Below are 23,465 nucleotides of genomic sequence, written 5' to 3' on the forward strand. Positions count from 1 at the left end.
TTGTATGTAGCAGTGACAGTGAGTACATTTCCCAGCCCTGCAGAAGAGCTCTGTGGGGCTCAAAGGCTTGTCTCTCTCACCAGCAGAAGATGGTCTGATAAAAAATATTGCCTCCCCCACCTTGTCTTGCTACTCTGGTTATGGCCATTGTCCGAGGCACCTATAGATGCACTGGAGAAAAATATGTGGCTGGACGGGCAATGGGCCAGTGGAGCTAACGGCCCTTCGCAGTCTGTAGCTGCTGCTTTTGTGATCCAGCATCTGTCTCTGGGATCCTGGCTGGCATACTCTAGTTACCCTTTCCTTCATCACACGTGCTGGGGACTGAGCCGCTAGCTGCAGGCCTTCTTTGGAGGATGCCTCTCCAGAGCAAAGCACATGGTGTTTACAAAGAGACCGATTCCCCTGGGCCCGAGTGTCTCCCACAAGAGGTCATTAGAATCTGAGCTGAATGTGAACTCCTACCTCTCCCGCCCTTCAGCCCGGCGGCTTTTTCCCAATGGCCCCTCACCCACACAGACCCATTCAGCTAGACACACCCTGCATCTGCCTTGCAGGGCAGGGGTAGAGAGAGGACATTGGCCTGGTGTAAAGAACAGGAGCATCTGTAGGTCCCTGCTTCACTTGGCATGGCTCAGTGCACAGGGGCTGTGAGCTGTCTTTGTGCTCTGGGCCCAGCAAGGGATGTATGTCCCAAAGGAGCTGGGATTGTCGGAACCTAGGGATGCTCCTGCCATGGGCCCTCTCTCCCGAGTCCTGGCACGCTCACTGGGTTGGTGGGGTTGCCACACCCACCCAGGGGCATTCTCACGGGGCCAAGGCTGGGCCTTGCCCTCTAGTTTGTCAGCTGGCTGCTTCCTATGGATCATTTCTGCTTCAGCTCCTTCCCAAGCCAGCTTCCCATGCAGTAATCTGTGCTGTGCAGCTCCTTCCCAGAGCCTCATGCCTACTATGGCTCTGGCCCAGCCTCCACCTCCTAGGTGATTAGCCATCTCCAGGCAGCAGCAGAGCCAGGGAACAGGCATGCTGGGGTTGGGGAAGGAGCAATAGTGACTTGATGAGCCCTGCTGCAGGGCAGGGGCAGGTTGGGCTGTGGGGCCAGGCAGAGCTGCTCCTATCCTGCTGGCAGGAAGACAAAGGGGCTGCCAGCCTCCCAGCAGCTGCAGGTGCTTTGGGTGTTTCCTTGCTGTGTCCTGCGGTCTGGGGGGGAGGGCGTTGGCTCTTCCCTGCAGGCCAATGAGAGGGAAGGAGTGAACCATGCAAAAGAGGCGTGAGCCTGCCTTCAGAAAACTCCCTGCTCCAGTGCTGCATCTGTGCCCTGAGCTGTGAGCCTGATCCTGTCCAGTTCCCTGCTCTGCTAGGAAACAGCCTCCCTCTGCTAGCTCCAGATCAGGTAAGTACCTGTGCTGTCCCTGCACCCTCAGGCCTGGTTAGTTGTGGCCTTAGCCCAGGAGCAGGGCATAGCAGCACCTTGCCTACTGGGCACTGTGCCTGCGTGTTTCCCTCCCTGCTCTGTAAGCTCCTAACTCCCATTCCCCTGTCCCTTTGGCTCCATCACTGGTCGCCTCTGTCGGGGTCTGTTCCTGTCAGTGGTTCAGGCTTTGCTTTCACAACCGTGAACTTAGAATGAGTAACTAGCAAAGCTGTGGGCTTTACACATGGCAAGAGCAGGCTTTTGCACTGCCTTGGGACTTTGCTTTCTATTCTGGGATGGGGCCTGGCAGTGCTCTCCCCTCCGCCCCAGCTCCAGAGTTCCCTGTTGTGTGGGAGGGTTCCTGGCATATTCCTAGAATCCACGTTTCACATTAAAGGAACGGATTGTGGTTTGTGCAAAAGGGCTTTGATCTGCTTTTACCATAGCAAAGGCCGTCTAGACAATGTGAACTAGGGCTGGCTGGAAAACAGGAATTCCATTTCACAAATCCATAGCAGGATGAAACAGAGACCTTTCACATTTTTTTGTGATTAAACAAGAAAACTCCAGACCCTCCTACCTTGTTATAGCTGGTAGCCTAGTGATGAGGGCATTCACCAGGTATAGAGAAGACCCAGGTTCTAGCTTCCTATCAGGCCTGCCTGATTTAAATGTGGGTCTCTCACATTCTTGATGAGTACCTAATTACCAAGCTATAGAGTCCGTCTTTCTTGCTGGTCCAATGAATAGTTAATTATTTATACAAAGTGGAACAGCTCCAGCAGGAGAGAGCACAAGAGCCTAAAATAACTACTAGCCCTGGGTTTAGGGTTGCCAACTTTCTAATCTCAGAGGCCCTGCCCCCACTCACTCCATCCTCCCTCCCTCTATCACTCGCTCTTCACCACCCTCACTCACTTGCTGGGGCAGTGGGGTTGGAGTGCAGGAGGGGGGTGAGGGCTCTGGCTGGGGGTGCGGGCTCTGAGGTGGGGCTGGGGCAGAGGGGTTTGGGGTGCGGGAGAGGACTCCAGGCTGGGGCAGAGGTTTAGGGTGTGGGCTCTGGCTGGGGGTGCAGGCTCTGGGGAGGAGCTAGGGATGAGGGGTATGGGCTGCAGGAGGGGGCTCCGGGCTGTGGTAGGGGGTTAGGGTGTAAGGGGGGTGAGGGCTCTGGCTGGGGATGTGGGGTACAGGGGGGCTCTCAGGCAGGACTGGCTCTAGGTTTTTTGCTACCCAAAGCAAAAAAATTTTGGCTGCCCCCCACCCCAGCCCTGGGCTCTCACCTCCCCCCCACCAGTGCCCTCCCCCACCCGCACCCCCTGCCGCCCCAGCCCTGGGCTCTCCACCCCACCCGCACCCCCTGCTGCCCCAGCCCTGGGATCCCCCCACCACTGCTGACTCCGCCAACTCCCCCCTCACCTCCAGCCGGTCCGGCACTGGCAGGGTTGGGGTAAGCAGCGAGGCTCCCGGGCCGCGCCTCAGCCCAGGGTCCCTCCAGCCAGGGATCCCGCCTCCAGGACCGGCCAGGATCCAGGAGGGCAGAGCCAGAGGACCGCCCTAGCAGGGGGCTGAGGAGCCAGAGCAGGGTAGCCCCAGAGGAAGCGGAGGCCCGGAGACTGGGACGCGGGTCCCACTGCTGCTGCTGCTTCTGGCCACCCTGCCACAGTCCCTGGGAAGCTCGGACCGCTTCGCCCAGCCCCAGCTGCGGCATCTGCAGGTGGCTCCGTGTGCCCTGAGGGGTGGCCTCCAGCCCGAGTGTCCCCCGCTAGGAGCCTGCCCAGCCCAGCCACAAGGTGCGGGTGCTGCTCTGCCGTGGCGCAAACAGCAGCGGCCCCAGGGCACGACGCACTGCTGCTGCCAGGGCCGGCTCTAGGCTTTTGCCGCCCAAAGAAGAAAAAAAAAAAAGATGGCCAGAATGCTGCCCTTGAAAATGTGCCGCCCCAAGCACATGCTTGGTTTGCTGGTGCCTAGAGCCGATCCTGCTCTCAGGGCTGATGCAGAGGGTTGGGGTGCAGGAGGGGGTTCGGGGTGCAGGGTTCTGGTGGCGCTTACCGTGGCTCCCAGGAAGCAGCCGCCAGGTCCCTGCAGCCCCTAGGCGCATCGACAGCCAGAAAGGCTCTGCATGCTGGCCCCTGCAGCTCCCATTCATCACAGTTCCTGGCCAGTGGGAGCTGCGGAGCCGGCACTTGGGGCAGGGGCAGCGCATGGAGCCTTCCTGTCTGCCCATGTGCTTAGTGGCTAAACTACATCTCCCAAGATGCACTGTGGGGGCTTAGCCACAGGGGGAAATGTAGTCCAGCCTCGGATCAACTCCCAAATGGTGAACAGCGGCACAAGGGACCTGGACCCACAACAGTTCCCATGAGGCACTGCAGTGTCTCAGTTGGAAACAGAGATTAACATTGATAGGAAATTAAACAAAATATTTGGTGTTGATTTTCCTGACAGAAGATCCCGCTGGGGACGGTGCAGTCATGGCAAACCCCTTTCTGATGGCAGAAGGCCTTGCCCCAACTCTTGCGGCTCTTCTGCCATCAGGGAGGAATTGGCTCCCCTGCAGCACATGCCTGGGCAAAGGGAGAGGGGGTGAGGAGCCTCTGGAGCCTCCCCCACACCTTGGCAAGAGAGGGGACCCCATGCAGCCCCCCCCCAGGCCTGGGAGACTGGTGTGAAGTGCCCCAAGAGGAGCAAAGGGGAGGCTGGGGGTTGGCTACTTCTGGGGCAAGAGCTCCTGCAGGAGGGGCCAGAAATCCCTGATCCAATATATCTGGAACATTGGCAACACTGTCTTTCACATGCACTGGGGCTAGGCAGGGGGCATTCAGCAACCAAAGGACAGACCACAAATCACCCTGTAGTCCTCTTGAAAACAGATCTGGTGGTTTTTTGGTGTCCAGACCATCAATTTTGATCTCTTGACATTGGCAATACTGAGACTGTCTTTGTAGACATTTTTTGACCAATTTTTTTTGACCAAACCAAAGGAAACCATCCCAAAACTTCCATCTCCAGTGGCTCCAAGTCATGGCCTCTCCACACACTCATTAACCCATGCAGCACACACCAGTGTATGGGAGAGGAGAATTGGACCCTTTCGTGTTCTGTCTGCAGGGCTGTCCCTCTGTCTCTTGGAATAACCAATGCTGCTGTGGGTCAGGGCTGGGCTGCCCTGCTGCGGTGCCTAGGGCTGGAAATGCAGGAGGTCATGCAGGAGTCCACAGGCAGAGCTGTTTGTGCAGAAAGCAGAAATAGTTGCGTGTGTGTGGGTGGACTGGGTGGGGGTGGTCCAGAGCTGGACTGGAAGAGAGTGTCTTGTTTACACAGGGAGCATTTTATTGATACCTCGGTAAGAATCCAAGACAACGGAACTCAGAGAGCCCATTGCTCAAGTGTCTGCAAGAAACTCAACCCCCTGCTACGATCACCTCCAGCTTACAAGAGCCAGCCTGCTAGGGAGTCCAAGGGAACGCCTCAGCTCAGTGTAAAATAAATACTTCTTAACAAAAGATCAAATAGCCTCTGTGTACACTGAAGTGTCTTTAGTATTCCAGAACCAGGAGTGAGGTATGTTGGCAGAACTGGGGGTGGGGGAGGCTCCAACAAGGCCTGATAAAGTCAAGATAGAGAGTCAGTGGCACCGGTGAGATCCATGACTGGGGCTCCTAGGGGTACCACAGTACAATAAATACCAATAATAGTAATAGGTCAGCAGGTGAGAGGTGGAAGGGAAGACTGGCATAGCTGGAGGGCTGCCAGTCAGGGCTGAGGTGCATTGGCAAAGTTTTATATGGGGCAGCCAGGGCTGGCATAGCTGGGTTGCTGCAGACTGAGAGGAAGGTGCATAGGGAGGTGCTTTTACAGCACCTGTCTGTGCTGTGCTTGACTAGCCAGTGGAGCTGAACTGAATTTGCAGCTGCTCTGCGCCCCACGGGTGGGTGCCTGCGGATTGACAGTGGTACAGTGACTCACTGGCTGTACGTTAGCTCACAGAACTGCATCATTTAACCTGCCTGAAAATGCCCTATTGTCTTCCTAACATACACTGTTGATCTAAGAAGATCAGTGCTCATGATTTACCTGGCTCCCCTTCAGGCTGGCAATGAAACCACTAGACTAGAAAGACTCTAGTCAACATTTCAGTCCTTCCTTGATTAAACCTTCCCCTCCCACCTCCCAGGCCTTGTTCCCTGTGACAGGTAAAACACACAGTACACACATCCTCATGCCTTCCCCACTGCTCTAAAAACAATCTGTAACAAGCATCAGTCTCTAACAACAAATTATAGCTGAGGTGCCAGCTTCCCTGCTTGTCCAGATCTGGCTAACACCTGGCCTAGAGGAGATGGGTCACTTGGAAGGGTTAGGACTTCTCTCCACAGGATTTCCTCTCAGCACTAACAGTGGGCACTGTTGCTACCAGGGCCACAAATCTATACTGCTGGGTTTGGAAGCACCTGGGGCTGCTGCCTGTTCCTTCAGCACTGAGCGGCCATACAGGTCCCAGAATTCAGTTACAGCCAGGAACAAAGGCTGGCTTTCTCCAATGTCTCTCTCACACAGCTTTGTCAGGACCAAGTCTCCTAGTTTAACTTCCACTCAGGTTCAGGCTGCATGCTGACGGTGGACGAAGCCAGCCAAAACCTCTTAGATTTGGCCCCTCTCAGCCTCATATTCTTTAAGTGGGGCCACTGAGGTCAAAGATTTACTGCTAAGGTTGCCAGTTTTTTGATCTGCTGACCCCCAAGTAGAGCTGGTCAGAAAAGGGGTTTTTCCCAGGGAAGATAAAAATGAACATGCTGATATAGATATATAAAGGTCAACATTTTCCATGGAAAATTCAACTTTTCAGTAAAAAAAATCAAACACTTTACATTTATGGCCAAAATCTTTTGATTAAAATTTCAATTCAAAAATACCACTGCCACAGTGCCTCATGGGCATTGTAGTTTGGATGCCTCACACCCCCATTCTCCTCTATGGGCTGGGCTCCCTGGCCAGATTACATCTCTCATCATGCACCACGTTCTCCCCTCTTACTGAGTTGCCACTGTGTGTCGAGGGAGATGTAATCTGGCTGGGGAATCTGTCTCATAAAGCAAATTGGGGATATAAGGCAGCCAAATTAAAACTCCCAGGAAGCACAGCAGTGGCATTTCCAAATTGAAAATTTCCAGTTTTCAACTAAAAACCAAAAATTTGCTGATGTTTGGATGTCCAGTTTTTCGACAAAAAGTCAAAATTTTCCATGAGAAGCAGATACATAGTGACAAGTTGCATTTAATTGAAACTTTTCCATCAAAATACAGTTTTGATGGAAAACTTTCAACCAGCCCTACCCATACAGAAGCTTCTGAGCTCAGTTTATTTCAATGAATAAAGTGAGCTATGCTAACATGGGCGCTTCCTGTTGAAGAATTTTCCTAGCAAGCTGTATTATTCTCTGCACCAGGGTCAAATTCAGAATATAGAGAAAAAATGGAGCTAACCAGCCATGCCCATTGTCCCTCTGGGCACCACATTTTAGAAGAAATGTGGATAAGTTGGAGAGAGACCAGGGGAGAGGAACAAAAATGATCAAATGTTTAGAAAACCTGACCTTTGAGGAAAGTTTTTTAAAAGGGCATGTTTAGAAGACTGAGGGGGGATCTGATAGCAGCCATCAAATATGTTAAGGACTGTTTTAAAGAGGATTGTCATCAATTGTTCTCCATGTTCACTGAAGGTTGGACAAAAAGTAGTGGGATTAATCTGCAACAGGGAGATTTACATTAGATATTAGAAAAAAAATCTTTCTTTCAATAAGGGCAGTTAAGCTCTGGAACAGGCTTTCAAGGGAGGTTGTGGAATCCCTGTCACTGGAGGTTTTTAATAACAGGCTGGACAAACCCCTGTCAGGGCAGGTCAAGGGTTACTTGGTCCTGCCTTAGTGCAGGGGGCTGGACTTGATGTCTTGAAGTCCTTCCAGCTCTACATTTCATTTATTCTGTGGGCCTTTTGTAGCTCATTGCCTCCGCCCTTCCCCCCTTCAGATATTTACATGGTGAGCTTGCCAGGCCAGGGGCTGTGTCAGTGTGTTTATATACCTAGCACCATGGAGCCGTGGCCTGTACTGGGGCTTTTGAGCACTACCTTCAGACACACAGATAACTACAGAGAGAGACGGGGTGGGATGGGGAAAATATCTTGTATTAGATCAACTTCTGCTGGTGAGAGAGACAAGCTTTTGAGCCACACAAAGCTCTTCCTCAGGTCTGATTTGTGTATAAAACATGCAGTCACAAGAGCAGCCACAAGAGCAGCCAAGAGTTGGTGATTTAGTTGGGGATTGGTCCTGCTTTGAGCAGGGGGTTGGACTAGATGACCTCCTGAGGTCTCTTCCAACCCTAATATTCTATGATAAGAGGTCTGGTCTGAGGAAAAGCTCTGTGTAAGCTGGAAAGCTTGTCTCTCACCAACAGAGGTAGGTCCAATCAAAGATACTACCTCACCCACCTTGTCTCACTAATATCCTGGGACTGACAGGCTACAACAACACTGCATAGCTATTGATAGTAATAGGGAGGAGGAAAAGGCCCTGCCCACCACAGGAGAACACTTGCTTTTTTCTTTAGCAAACAAGGAGAAAGGAATAATCTTGCTAAGTTCTTAGATACCCAGGGGACAGGTGCCTTAGAAATACCCACAGCAGGGAGCTAAGCAGGCAGAGTGGGCTGAGCTGGTGGCTGAACTGTGCTGCCTATGTGCTGGAGAAGCCTATGGCAATCCAATAAGGGTGCTGTATGCTGCTGCTGCCCTTGAGCCTCTGCACAGTGGAGCTTCCATTACAAACAAACTGGCAATGCCTTCTAGGCAATATAATACCCAGCAACAGTTTAATAGCTACAGGGAGGCTTTCACAGCAAAGAGGAGGGTCCCAGGGCTGTGGGCACCAGGGTGGAATGTCTGCTTGGCAGAGTGCATGTAGAGCAAAGACAGGCAAAGCTCTCCTCGATTGAAAGCCAGCCTGTTGGCCCCACTGCACCACGGCTGTAAGGTCGGTGCTGGGGGACATGCTTATGGCGATCACACCACAGGCATGTCATGGGGTTTGTGCATTTAAACATCTCAACATTCCTGTTGCACAAGGTCCTCCTCACCCAGAGTGGCTCAGTGACACTGGGGCACTGGGGGCAGTACCAACATTCACTGGGCCAAGGGGGGACGCCATAGGGCTAGCAATCCCAAATCAGTCCATCTTTGGGAGATGCCCCCTGTCAGGGGATTAAAGATGGCCTGCAACACTGGCCTGTTGGGTGAGTCTTCTAATGGCTTTCTGACTTGGCAAATTGAGGGTGGTGAGAATAGCTGCTTCAGCGTGGTGAGGGTGAAGCCAGCCAGGTCAGGAAAGTGCTTCAGCTCCTGTGGTGGGAGATGGCGACATTCTCTCATGGCAAAGTGCTCCTTTGCCTGCAGTGCTCTTCCTGTTTCAGGTCCTGTGATAAATGAAGGGAGGGTAGCTTCCTTTAATGGACCCAGCCAGCCAATTAGCTATAAAATCCTTCTTGGTAGCTGTTCTCTACTTGCTTTTCCTGTTAAAGGGTTAAAAAGTCTGACTGCATGCATAGGTATAAGGAAGTGAGTGGGCACCTGACCAAAAGAGCCAATGGGAAAGCTAAAACTTTTTAAAATTGAAACAAGATTCCACTTTTGTCTGTGTGTGGTTGTTCTCCCGGAGAGCCGGGACAGGGCTGGACTATGCTGTAAGAGCTTGCGCTAGGTATGGAAAATCATTAAATCAGACCTAGAAACTACTCATTTGAAACCCCAGATATGTAAGTAGATCAGGAAATGTCTAGGAAGATGTGAATAGGTTTATCTCTTTTATTTCTTCTCTGTGCTAACCCCCAAATGCTTTTGTTTTGCTTGTAACCATTAAGCTGGACCTCAAGAAAAACATTTTTGATGCTTAATTATTATATTTGCTCTTTTTAAAATCTAGCAATAGGCTAAGTTCCAGATGTATTTTCTTTCTTTTTGTTTTTAATAAAATTTACCTTTTTTAAGAACGGGATTAGGATTTTTGTGTCCTAAGAGGTTTGTGCATATGCTGTTTAATTAGCTGGTGGCAACAGCTGATTTCCTTTGTTTTCTTTCTTAGCAATTCCCGGGCGGGGAGAGGCTTGAGGGTACCCCACAAGGAGGAATTCCCAAGTGCGCCTTCCTGGGTCTAAAGGGGTTTTGGGTGGTGGCAGCATCTACCCATCCAAGGTCAGAGAGAAGCTGTAATCTTGGGAGTTTAATACAAACCTGGAGTGGCCAGTATTAATTTTTAGAATCCTTGCAGGCCCCCACCTGCCAGAGTGGGAAATCAGCCTTGACAGGTCCCTTCCATGGTGCTGTGCTGTTATCTGGGACTTCCCAGCCTAGGAGGGGAGCAGCTCTCGGCATCATACATCGGTCTATGGCAGAGGGAGACCCATCCAAGCGCTGGGAGCTGGAGAGACAGGAAGTCAAGCGGGCTGAAGCCCGGCTCAGCCATGGGCTGCAGGACTTAGAGGAAGCACGATTCTACCAAATGAATTCAATGATCAAAGAGCAGAGGCAGATCCAGAAGGAGCTACAGAAACTGCAACAAGATGAGGCTCCTTTCCCATCTCCTCCAAATAAAGCCCCCAGCCCAGCACCAGTAACAAAGAAACCCTCCAAAATTAGACATGCAGTAAGAAGAGATCCTGCTCAGCAATCCAAGCAGTGGGGGAAGTGCAAGTGAAGGAGAGAATCTGTGGCCTGGTCCACACTAACCCCCCACTTCGGACTAAGGTACGCAAATTCAGCTACGTTAATAACGTAGCTGAATTCGAAGTACCTTAGTCCGAACTTACCGCGGGTCCAGACACGGCAGGGAGGCTCCCCCGTCGATGCCGCATACTCCTCTCGCCGAGCTGGAGTACCGGCGTCGACGGCGAGCACTTCCGGGATGGATCCGGGATCGATTTATCACGTCTAAACCAGACGCGATAAATCGATCCCAGAACATCGATTGCCTGCCGCCGGACCCGGAGGTAAGTGTAGACGTACCCTGTGAGGCAACCTGCAGAAAGGGCCAGTTAAAGAGCCACTGGACTGGGATATTTGGTATTGGTGTCTGTGCTACGTAACTGTACTGCACTTGCCTGTCTTCCACGCCGGAACTTGCTCGTGTCAATATCAGTTCCATTCATAGGTTAGGTGTATGAGCAGCTCACGCAGCCTTTGCATTTCCACATCAGGGCATTTTTGCAGCATTCTAAGCTGCTGGGGGGTGTAAGTGGAAAGGGGAGGCAATGTTTCTGGAAGATCATAGAGTATCAGGGCTGGAAGGGCCTCAGGAGGTCATCTAGTCCAACCCCTTGCTCAAAGCTGGACCAATCCCCAGATGGATTTTTACCCCAGTTCCCTAAATGGCCCCCTCAAGGACTGAACTCACAACCTGGGTTTAGCAGGCCAATGCGCAAACTGAGCTATCCCTCCCTGATGTGGCTGTCAATTAGGTTTCGGGCATGTCGCCAGACCAAGTGAAACCAGGGGTGTGGGGGGTTGGTGGTAACAGTAAGTTTGCTCTACTTTTATACTGTAGTTAGATTTATTTGGGAAGTTTGTTCATGGCACCATTGGTGCCATACACGGTTGGCATAAGCGTCTGAGTTTAGTTATGAATTATCACTTGATTTCAAAATCGCTTCTGTGCCACCATAAATGTTCATGCTACTTTGCAAACATTGGCTAAGCCAGTGGCCAAAGGCACTGTCTGACTGCCCAGGCAAACAATCAGGCCCAAGAGGGAGAGCACTGGCAACGAGAATGGGGAGGACTGGGACTGTGTGAACGGCTGGGTTTTAAAGAGGAGAGAGCACCTGGCAGGGGAGAACTAGACGGCTGTGCCAAGTGGCTAGGGGCGGCATGGGAAAAAAACACACAGCTGAGGGTGGGAGACGCAGGTGAAAGCCCCAATGACGAGAGAGGATTGCACACAGCGTGTGGAGGTGGCCAAAGGGAAGGGTGAAATGGATGGTAAGATTTCCAGCCAGCCAGCCTGGCCCTCAGCAGTGCCTTGGTAGCTGTGCGTTTCTAGGGGTGGCTTTATGTGGGCTCCTGTGCTGCTCCCCAGCGTTCTCCATGATTAGTGATCAGTGTTTGCTCATGTCCTAGGCAATTCCCGGAAGAAGGCCCATGTGACTCTCGGGGACCTCTCCCAGGAGGTTGGTAAAAGGTCAGCTCTGCCCATGCTCCCAACTTCGTCAGGGCAGCAGCACAGCAAGAGACGAGTGGAGCAACTGAGGTAAGGATGTGTGTAATGTAGCCTTTCTCTGCAGCCTGGCAACCCGAGTCACTCGCCACACACAAATGTCCATTAAACCACAGTGCCCAACCAGGCTGGGGCAAGGACTGTACTGAGTGCTGCAGCCATCTCCTGCCCCTGGGTAGAGTAAACCTCGGGGTGGATGAGGGTGGGTGGCAAGAGGGAGTTAAATTACAGACATTGAGATATGAGGGTATGAAGTTCATAGAGTGATTGTGTTCGGGTGTGGAGAATAATGAGTGGATATGATGATGAGGATGGATTGACGGTTACAAACATGCTGAGCAGCCTATGGCTGGAGATGCTCATCACAAGACGGGGGATAGGGAACAGAGGGTAACTCCCAGAGTAGACAAGGTTATCCCAGGCTGAGTGTCTTGTCCTGGCTGAGGTTAGCCCCACATGAAACCTTCTGATGGCACCTACTGACTAACAGAACTGGTCAGAATTTGGAAAAACAAGTTCATGAAACATGTTGAAATGGTGACATTGTCCCTGTGTCACAGGGTGTGAAATGAAGCCATAGTTTGTTTGTTTTTTTTAATTTCATGACAATTTTCAAAAATCTTTGAAATTTTAAAACTTCAAAATTTTGGATTTTTGAAATTTCAAATTTGTCCCCCCCCCCTCATTGCCTTCGAGTGCAATAAATTTAATAATGTGGGAGGGGCAGGGTGGAGGCATAGCTGCTTGTCACTCATTCCTGTAGCGTTTTTCCTTTTTCCACTCACTAATTTCAAAACTTCCCTGATTTTGGCAAGGGACAGAACAGCAAAGGGCAAACTGAACTCCTGTCAAAGCTTGAGGGTGTTTTGAAGTTACAGAGAGGAAAAGAGGCAACAAAAGGTGACAAGAAACAAACCCTTGATGTTGTTTAATCTGTCACAGTTGGTGACCAGAGAAAGGGAAATGGAGGACTTCATACACCCCAGGTTTTCCACTTTTGGGGTTTTTTTTCTCATATTTGCCAGTGCAAAAAGTAATGAAGTGAAAAAGTGTTATTTTCTCACTTTCTTTTCATTTTTAACCTTTTCCTCCTTTGTTTCAGTGAAAAAACAGCAGGGAGAGAGTAAAATATACTAAGTGGGCATTTTACAATAATTCTGAAACAAAAAAATGTAGCAAATACCCAAAAATGTTTGTACTTTTTAAATACATTTTTCACTTCAATATTTTTTTCAAACAATGAAAAATGTTACTGTACACAAACTCTCTTTGCAAAAAATGTGTGTGCGTTGCGGATAAGTCCCCATTTTTTGAAAAAAAAAAAAAAAAAAATTTATTGGAAACATATGGCCTGTCTGGGCTGAAGGGAGCAATGCCCAGCCCATATATATGAGCATCTGGAATCTTGGCTGAAGGAGTCCTGTTGGGCTCAACTGGCAGAGCACCTGTTGAAGTCCTGGGAAGGTGGTTTGGCACAAGCCCGCCCACAGCTGAAGATCCCTCCCCCAGCCTAAGGGGAAGAGCTACTGGATCCAGGACTCTAGTGAATGCCAAGGACAACTAATGAAAAACAAGGATGGGAGTGAGGGTCACAGAATCATAAGCAGGGAGCCAGAGAGGGACAGTGAGCAGAGAACCTTGGACAGCGCCCACTGCTCCTCTAAGGCATCAAGGGAGCCAGCGGATGCAGCCCAGAGGAACTCTGCCCAAAGATGTTACCTGAGAGAGGAACGGAAACAGGCCCCACAGGTGCAGAGCACTTCCTCATCCAACAGCCTCCTCCTGGTGCAATGGACGGCAACCTTGGCCAGCACCAGGAGGTAGTTGGCGAGGTCTCGTGACTTTATGGGGCCACGGATGGGATGTGCATAGAGCAGGAGGTGCGGGGAGAAGTGCAGCCAGAGCCTGAGGAGAAGGTTCTAGAGGAGCAGGAAAAGGGGCTGCAGCGTGGCACACTCCAGGTAGGCATGCATCAGGGTCTCCCTCTCACTGCAGAAGGGGCAGGTGTCAGGGAGGGGCATGACCCACGCCAGGTACACACCTGTGCTTACGGCTCCGTGAAGGAGACTTACCTGGCAGAGCAGCTAACCAAGATGGGTGGGCAGAGCAGCTGGGCAGTGTCGTGGTCTCTGGGGTCAGGATGGCAAGCAAAGGGAGGTGATTAAGGGAGAGCTGCTGGTTAGTGACTGCACAGGTTTCCACCCCTCTCTCTTCCCTCCTTTATAGAGCACCGAGAAGTACTTTGCCCAAGATGGAGGGACCCAGACAGGCAGCCCAATCACCCTTGCAGCATCAGACATGCGACCATGATGTCCTGGATAATGCGGGGCAGGAGTCCTCTGGAAGGCATGGGTCAACTTCAACATGCACCCAGACCAAAGCTGCAAGCTCCATCACAGACATCAGCCTGTCAGACCTCCGGCATTCCATCGCTAGGCGGCTGAGCACCTCTGCCAATCCGGCAGAGCACGAAGAAACCAACAGCCAAGGAGAGCTGGGTACAGGCCCCACAGTGCTGCCCTGTGGACAGACAGAGGCCAGCGATGTGGATGGCAGTGACACCATGCCCAAGCCCACTAGCTGCACAGAGAGAAAGAAGCCTTCCCTTGGCCACGAGAAGCTAAGTTCTGATACAGATCCATATGCCTCAGACAGAAGCCACCTCAGACCCATGCACAGCAGGCCTGGGTTTCTGGAGTTGTATGCTGAAGCCAGGAAGGCCCGGTATATCCGGCACAAGGGCATTCCAGCCTCAGAGAAGGAACTCAGCCTGCAAGAGATCTTTGGGCATGAAAACAGCTTAGACTCCAGCCCCCCAGGAGCAGCACAACCCTGAATGATGGCTCCTTCCCCTAAGGGAGGCTTGTGAGGGTCAGCCACAGGAAAAGGTGGTCTGCCCTGCTGTCTGGAACAGCCAGCTAGCCGGGGTTATAAAGTCGTAGATTGTAAGTGTTAGGGGGCTTATTCCTTCACCCGCTCACTTCCCTGGTCCTTCTCGCATGAACAGAGAGCAACAATACCCAAAGTCCGAAGGTGCAAACAATTCAATGTTTATTGGGGTGAACTTCCAGAAAGCAATGATTCCAATTTCCTTCCTTAGTGTTCCCCATCCCAGCTCTGACACCACAGAGCCTTGACTGTGTCCCTGTTCCCATTCTCTGTTCCCATTCCCGCCCTTAGCAAAACATGTAACCCTTCTGTCCATCTAAGTTGGCAGCAACAAGGGCCAGGTTCTGTATCTAGGGGTTCCGTTTCAATAATGCAATGCAAAACCGGCTCAAGCCCCCACCCAGTGACCTGGGACAATTACATACCACCCCCTGGGTGCCTCTAAGAGGCAATACTTCCCCTCTCGCAAGCACGGAGTCTGAGTGTAACAGAAAGTGTTTAATAACATGAGGTAAACGACATCAGCATTAAATTGGAAAAAACACCACAAACAGGATTCATAACACAAACCATGAGCAAAAAAAAACCCACCCCAGCAAGTTGGGCTGTGTCCTTTCCCTTGGGTTCTTGAATCCAGCAACCCAAAAATCACCCAGAGTCCCTAAAGTCCAACATCCCTGAAGTCTCTTGGGTCCAGCAACCACCTAAAGTCCCAAAAGTCCAACAGACCCCAAAGTCTCTGTCCCTGGCCAGTGCAGCCCCGGAGTAAAAGGGCGGGGGGGGGGCCACGCAGGGTGTTAAGGGGCACCTTACGTGATCCGAGGCCAGCTGGCTGTCTCTCCATGGGGTTCTTCCACAGCCTTCACCACAAGCCAGTCCACTTCCTGCCATCCCACAAACTGCTCCGCTCCCCAACCTGTGAGCTGCTCCAGCCGTCCCCCGCAAACAGCTCCGCTCACCGTTCCTTGGGCTGCTCCAACCAGCCCCACAAATTGCTCTGCCAGCTGCTTAGCAATATAGCTTCAGGCTCCCTCACTAGTTAACACAGTACTCAGTGATCTCAGCTCCTAATAACTTTAGGTCTTTTGTGATGTCAGCACTTAGCAATTTCAGCTCATAGTAGGGGAGCCCCAGTGTTAGTACACTATTGGCCTAAAGTGAATTCAGCTCAGCAGCCTGTAACTAGACTCCTAATAGAATCAAAGTTAGCTCTGACATTCAGCAGTGGAGAGAGGAGGTAGTGCAATTAGTGTTTCAAACCCCCAGAGGGGGCCCATACCATCAGGTACAAATACCTGTCCCTATCCTCTCTTTCGATTCATTGGGTTTTGTAACCCATGCCCCTTGTCAAGGGAGTGCTACTTAGGTAATGGTGAAGGACTCACTCAGTCCTTCTGTCATACAACAGTTCCACTGGCCTTGATTCACAGAATCAGGGTAACAAAACTTTATTCTTCCTGCCCCAATAACAGAGAAAACTGGGGATCCCACACCAGCCAAAGTAACCACTTTGAGTTGCTGTTGTTTCATGCTAGGCGAGTGGGTGTGCCTATGCAAACAAGATCAGCCCCTGGAGTTCTTTTCCACACTCGCCATAATTCACCACCAGATGTCAGGGTAGAGCTCATCCTGACTCTGCTTACAAACATGATTCCAATTCCCCCCTTTTATTTCCTAATTGACTGCAGACTATGTAGTAAAACTTGAGTTCTGCTTAGCTATACCTTAATCAATCATTTTACTGAAATTTAACTAACCATTCCTAACATATTGTAACAAGATTATCTAACCAATTATCTCCCACCACCTTAATTGGTTTACACCCAACAAAATTAATTATACAGCAGACAGAAACAATCACAGAACCAGACAGAGATTATACAGATAAACAATAGGGAAATGGAGACTACAAAGAGAACAACAAAGAAATGAGGATTTCACACCCCAGCTATTGATAAGTGAGTTCTTGCCAAACAGGATGCTATCAAAATAAGTTTTCTTTAAATCTTCTAGGCTCTTCCCTTTCTCTGGAGGTGATAGATTGGATCACCTTTTTAACAGCCCAAAACTGCCTTATTTCAGTGTGAGTGGTGAGGACTGTGACCCTTCTCTTCCCAGTTTATGGTTGCCTCTGCTGCTTAGTTAAAGACCTTAGCCTAAGAACAAGGCCTTAGACTATCATAGTGAGAGAAGGCCTATAAACAGGCAGACTGATTTTGATTCTTGTTTTGTACTTCTATAACTAGCTAAGTGATAAGAATACACCTAAACTCTTAAAGTATAGGCCTTTGCAGACAGGCCTGAATATCTATAGCCACTAAGGCCATTAGGGCATCTAGTCTGACCTTTTTAAGACAGACCAGGGAATTTCACCCAGCTACTGCCCATAGCTTCTGCTTGAGCTACGGCCTAGCTTTTTGAAAGAGACACCACCTCCTGATGGAAAGATTTCATCTGAGGAAGAATCCACCACAGCCCTTGGGAAGGTGTTTTACCCTCACTGTAAATAAGTTGCCACTTTCTCCCAATCTGAGTTTATCTAGCTTCAACTTCCTGCTCTTGGCTCTCATTTTACCTGTGTCTGATAGAATGAAGAGCCCTCTTCTCTCAGAAATCATCTCCCCATGGAGGTACTGGTAGCCCATAATCAAGTGGTTTCTTAACCTTCTCTTTGATCAGCTAAAGAGATTGAGCTGAATTTCTCTCACTCACTCACAGGCAGGATTGCCAGACCTCAAATCAGTCTCGCGACTCTTCTCCGAACCCTTTCAGCATCCTTGTAGAAGTGTGGGCCCCAGAAGGGCCACAGTGTCTGGTAATGGTCTCACTGATGCAGTACACATGGTGTATGGCAATCCTGCAATGGCAGAGCAGGGGAGTTCAGACCACCTGGAATGAAGTGGAGCATCTCCTCACTGTTCCCAGTCACCCAAAACCACCCAGAGTATCATCCAAGGTCTGGGGCTCTGCAAGTCCCAGGCCACATTCCATGCCCTCCTGGGTGCAGTGTGCCCCATGCAGAGCTGCTCCTACTAGCCTGGGCCCAGGCACAGGGTTCTGCAGGGACTCTCTCTGCGGACAGCTGCAGGCATAGGCAGCAGTTGGAAGGAGCCTGTGGCCGTGTTTAAAAATCTTTCTGCGGCTGGGAGGTTAAGTGACATGCTGAAGGTTACCCAGAGGATCAGCCCAGCTCTCCTGAACCCCAAAGCTCTAACCACTAGGGAAGGCTTTCCCTCCACCCCTAATGATCTGATTCTGGTGTCCAGAGGCAGGACTTGGGCATGCTCTTCTGATGCAGCCATGTTTGTATCTTGTGACACTCTTTGGGGCAGGGATTGACTGTTTGTGGCCTGTTTGTACATTGCCTAGCCCAATGGGGTCCTTATCCATGACTAGGGCTTGTAGGTGCTATGATAATACAAATAATAAATGATAGAATAATTCCTGCCAGCTGAGAACAAGAGTATGGGACATTCCTTTTCCAATCTGTGCCTTGAGTTTTCGCCTCCCTCGGCCCATCCAGGAGACTCAAAATATTAGGCTGGTTGTGAATTTAATTGTCTTATATACAATTTAAGTACATTAAACCAATTAGTGTTGCCTCTTTGGTCCGAGGGGGTTCACAATATCTGGGGCCTTGCAGGGTTGTTCGCGTTAGGCTGAGGACTGGCTGCTACAAGTCAGGGCTATTCCTGGTGTCACAGAGTGGCCACACACTCCAGTGTCCCTGAACACAACAGCAGGCAGTTTCCTTGCTCACGAATCCTCACATCTGCCTCTCCAACGAGCTCTGCGCCCAAAATGCCCTGTGCCTCTGCTGCCTCTCAGGGTCATGCTGACAACTCCTTCTCCAGGCTTTCTGTCCCCAGCACACATCGCCTGCAACAGAGAGCCTAGCCCCTGCATCTGCACCCAGGGAAACCCCTATTAATCTATCTCTGTTATTTCTGGCCTGGCCACGTGGCTCAGTGTCTTACGCAGGCACCCTCATTGGCTGCGGCTGGTTTTACTACATAGACAGGCTTGGTTGCTCCATTTGCGGAACATAATGAGGTCTGTGATTGTCTTTGGGTCTGAGACCCACCTGATAGCAGTTGCTAGCATCTTCCAGCATAACAATATCCCTCTGAAAGGCCTTGGAGCATGGGAGCAAGCTGCTGCCTTACTAATGGATGGCCTGAATGTGTGGTGAACTCTGTTCTACTCGGCCTTTATAGTCTGTGATTGTTACTATGCTAGCTGTGACGAAGTGGGAATGTTGTTAATGTCTTCTCTGAATACTGTGTGTGCCTCGGTTTCCCCCTATGTGTTACTCAAATATTTAGGTGGTGGGAGAGAGTGTGTGATCATTGCAGCAGCCCAAGAAGGTGTGTGACTGTGACTGATACTCTGTAGCCTGGTAATTGAGGGCTGGGCCCCCTCCTCTGTAAGGATCAGCCGGAGGTGTTGAGGTGTTGCTGCAGACCAGGTGACCTGCTGGCCTGGAGAAAAAGACAAAGGAATGAGGAGGGGCAACAGGAATGTCTGGGGGCAGGCAACTGGAACTGGTCAGTTTCTTGTTTGGGACTCAGACTGGGGAATTCAGGACACCAGGTCCGGAATTCCCCCAAGATGGGCTTGGCTGAAAGTCACTGATTTCTGTGCTAACAAACTCTGCTCTATGCTGTGTGCTGTCAACTAATAAACCTTCCGTTTTACAACACTGGCTGAGAGTCACTGCTGACTGCAGAGTTGGGGTGCAGGGCCCCTTCGGCTTCCCCAGAAGCCTTGCCCAGGCAGACCCCACTGTGGGCAGTGCACACTGTAATCTCACACCCATGTAATCTAACACCCATCAAAAGTGATCACTTTGGCAAAGCAGCTCCATTATGCTGTGCACCTAGGCAGAATATCGTGTCTATGCAAATATGGTCTGTTCCTGAAGCCTTTTACCCCAGTGTGTCACTAGATGTCAGGGGAGAGCTCATTCAGACCCTGCTTACACTGATTCTGTTTTTTCAGTGCCCTTGGGGCGGGGCGGGGCGTCACATGTTCCAGGTTTTCTCCACAACTGGGAGAGTGAGAAACTTGCTTTTTACAGACATCATCTTCCTTTCCAAACGCAAGCAGATGGACATCATACCAAAAGGACTAAAGGTAAAAAATCCATTACAATCTACATATCACACAGACTATGCTGAGAGACTGTGTCACACACTCTCAAAGAAACTGCGAAACCACCTGATCAGCATCCTATACAGCAAACAGGGAAAGATTAAGAATGAGCTCTCAGAACTAGATACTCTCATAAGAAACCAACCTTCCACACAAACTTCCTCATGGATAGACTTTACAAAAACTAGACAAGCCATTTACAAGACAAACTTTGCCTCTCTACAAAGGAAAAAGGACACTAAACTATCTAAACTGCTACATGCCACAAGCAGCCACAACAGTAGTTCCCTTAATCCACCCAGCAATATTGTTAATCTTTCCAGCTACACTCTTAGCCCAGCAGAAGAGTCTGTCCTGTCTCGGGGCCTCTCCTTTTGTCCCTCCAGACTCATGAATATGATATAGTTCTGCTGTGACCTAGAATCCTACTTTCGACGTCTCCGACTCAAAGAATATTTCCAACATACCTCTGAACAGCATACTAACCCACAGAATCCCCCCTACCAGCACTACAAAAAAAAAAGGATTCTGCGTGGACTCCTCCGGACGGTCGAAACAACAGACTGGATTTCTACATAGAGTGCTTCCATCAACGTGCAAAGGCTGAAATTGTGGAAAATCAACATCACTTGCCACATAACCTCAGCAATGCTGAACACAACGCCATCTACAGCCTCAGAAACAACCCTGACATCATAATCAAAAAGGCTGACAAAGGAGGTGCTGTCGTCATCATGAATAAATTGGAATATGACCAAGAAGCTGCTAGACAGCTCTCTAACACCACATTCTACAGGCCATTACCCTCTGATCCCACTGAGGATTACCTAAAGAAACTACACCATCTGCTAAAAAAACTCCCTGACAAAGCACAGGAACAAATCTGTACAGACACATGCCTAGAATCCCGACCAGGGGTATTCTATTTGCTACCCAAGATCCATAAACCTGGATATCCTGGACACCCCATCATCTCAGGCATTGGCACCCTAACATCAGGCTTGTCTGGTTATGTAGACTCTCTCCTCAGACCCTACGCTACCAGCACTCCCAGCTATCTTCGAGACACCACTGACTTCCTGAGGAAACTACAATCCATCGGTGATCTTCCAGAAAACACCATCCTGGCCACTATGGACGTAGAAGCCCTCTACACCAATATTCCACACAAAGATGGACTACAAGCTATCAGGAACAGTATCCCTGATAATGTCACAGCTAACCTGGTGGCTGAACTTTGTGATTTTGTCCTCACCCACAACTATTTCACATTTGGGGACAATATATACCTTCAAGTCAGCAGCAATGCTATGGGTACCCACATGGCCCCACAATATGCCAACATTTTTATGGCTGACTTAGAACAACGCTTCCTTAGCTCTCGTCCCCTAACGCCCCTACTCTACTTGCGCTACATTGATGACATCATCATCTGGACCCATGGAAAAGAAGCCCTTGAGGAATTTCACCATGATTTCAATAATTTCCATCCCACCATCAACCTCAGCCTAGATCACTCCACACAAGCGGTCCATTTCCTGGACACTACTGTGCTAATAAGCGATGGTCACATAAATACCACCCTATACCGGAAACCTACTGACCGCTACACTTACCTACATGCCTCCAGCTTCCATCCAGGACACACCACATGATCCATTGTCTACAGCCAAGCTCTAAGATATAACCGCATTTGCTCCAATCCCTCAGATAGAGACAAGCACCTACAAGATCTCTATCAAGCATTCTTAAAACTACAATACCCACCTGCTGAAGTGAAAAAACAGATTGACAGAGCCAGACGAGTACCCAGAAGTCACCTCCTACAAGACAGGCCCAACAAAGAAAATAACAGAACACCACTAGCTGTCACCTTCAGCCCCCAACTAAAACCTCTCCAGCGCATCATCAGAGATCTACAACCTATCCTGAAAGATGATCCTTTACTCTCACAGATCTTGGGAGACAGACCTGTCCTCGCTTACAGACAACTCCCCAACCTAAAGCAAATACTCACCAGCAAACACACATCACTGAACAAAACCACTAACCCAGGAACCTATCCTTGTAACAAACCCCGATGCCAACTCTGTCCACATATCTATTCAAGTGACATCATCATAGGACCTAATCACATCAGCCATACCATCAGGGGCTCGTTCACCTGCACATCTACCAATGTGATATATGCCATCATGTGCCAGCAATGCCCCTCTGCCATGTACATTGGCCAAACCGGACAGTCTCTACGCAAAAGAATTAATGGACACAAATCTGACATCAGGAATCAAAATACTCAAAAACCAGTGGGAGAACACTTTAACCTGTCTGGTCATTCAGTGACAGACCTGCGGGTGGCTATATTACAACAGAAAAACTTCAAAAACAGACTCCAAAGAGAGACTGCAGAGCTAGAATTGATATGCAAACTAGACACAATCAACTCCGGTTTGAATAAGAACTGGGAATGGCTGAGCCATTACAAACGTTGACTCTATCTCCCCTTGTAAGTACTCTCACACTTCTTATCACACTGTCTGTACTCGGCTAGCTTGATTATCACTTCAAAAGTTTTTTTTTTTTTCTCTTAATTAATTGGCCTCTCAGAGTTGGTAAGACAACTCCCACCTGTTTATGCTCTCTGTATGTGTGTATATATATCTCCTCATTATATGTTCCATTCTATATGCATCCGAAGAAGTGGGCTGTAGTCCACGAAAGCTTATGCTCTAATACATTTGTTAGTCTCTAAGGTGCCACAAGTACTCCTGTTCTTCTTTTTGCGGATACAGACTAACACGGCTGTTACTCTGAAACTTGTCAAGTTGCTATAGTTGCACTAAATCTTGTACAAAGGAGGTCAAATAAGGTGTCTATGACAAGGTTATGATTTGCTCATTATGATTATGCTATCTGCATGCAGGTATCATTTTGTATTTAAAGTTGTAAGTATTGGCTCTATACTGTCCATATTTCAAACTTGTGATATGCTTTTTGGGCGACACCCCAGACAGTTTGGCATCAGCATTGCCTAGCTTGCTTGATGGCCCATTAAGGACCATCAGCTATACAACTGACCCATTGAGAGAAGGCAGATACTCCTTATGACTCAGCAAGGAATGCAGAGCCATGCCTATGGAGGGAACTCTAAGGCTTTCAAGCCATGTGCTGGGCAGCTTGTGTTTAGACCAAAGGAAGCACAGACCACATGGCAAGAGACTATAAAAGGCAGCTGCATCTTCTCCATTTTGTCTTCAATCCTGCTTCTTATCTCTGGAGGAACTTTGCTACAAACTGAAGCTCTGAACAAAGGACTGAATGACCCATCCCAGCCGTGGATGTAATCCTGAGACTTGATTTGAGCCTGCAGTTTATTCCATCACTGCTACAAGCCTGAACCAAGAACTTTGCCATTACTGTATGTAATTGATTCCATTTAACCAAATTTTAACTCATCTATATTTCTTTCTTTTTATGAATAAACCTTTAGATTTTAGATTCTAAAGGATTGGCAACAGCGTGATTTGTGGGTAAGATCTGACTGGTATATTGACCTGGGTCTGGGGCTTGGTCCTTTGGGATCAGGAGAACCTTTTTCCTTTTACTGAAGTATTGGTTTTCATAACCATTCATCCCCATAAGGAGTGGCCCTGGTGGTGATACTGGGAAACTGGTGTGTCTGCGGGAATTGCTTGTATGACTTCTGGTTAGCCAGTGGGGTAAAACCAAACTCCTCTCTGTTTGGCT

At 49.6% G+C, this 23,465-nt stretch overlaps 1 protein-coding gene across 1 annotated transcript; it reads left to right on the plus strand.

Moving 5' to 3' along the window:
* The first annotated feature begins 9,851 nt into the window (after nt 1–9,851).
* Nucleotides 9,852–14,681, plus strand: CCDC190 (coiled-coil domain containing 190). Its single transcript, XM_034778976.1, has 4 exons — nt 9,852–10,109; nt 10,921–10,978; nt 11,579–11,708; nt 13,902–14,681. The coding sequence occupies exons 1-4, from the start codon at nt 9,852–9,854 to the stop codon at nt 14,509–14,511; spliced, it is 1,056 nt and encodes a 351-aa protein (XP_034634867.1). The 3' UTR covers nt 14,512–14,681.
* Nucleotides 14,682–23,465: the final 8,784 nt, after the last annotated feature.

Source organism: Trachemys scripta, chromosome 8, assembly GCF_013100865.1.
Source record: "Trachemys scripta elegans isolate TJP31775 chromosome 8, CAS_Tse_1.0, whole genome shotgun sequence".
Taxonomy (NCBI): domain Eukaryota; kingdom Metazoa; phylum Chordata; order Testudines; family Emydidae; genus Trachemys; species Trachemys scripta.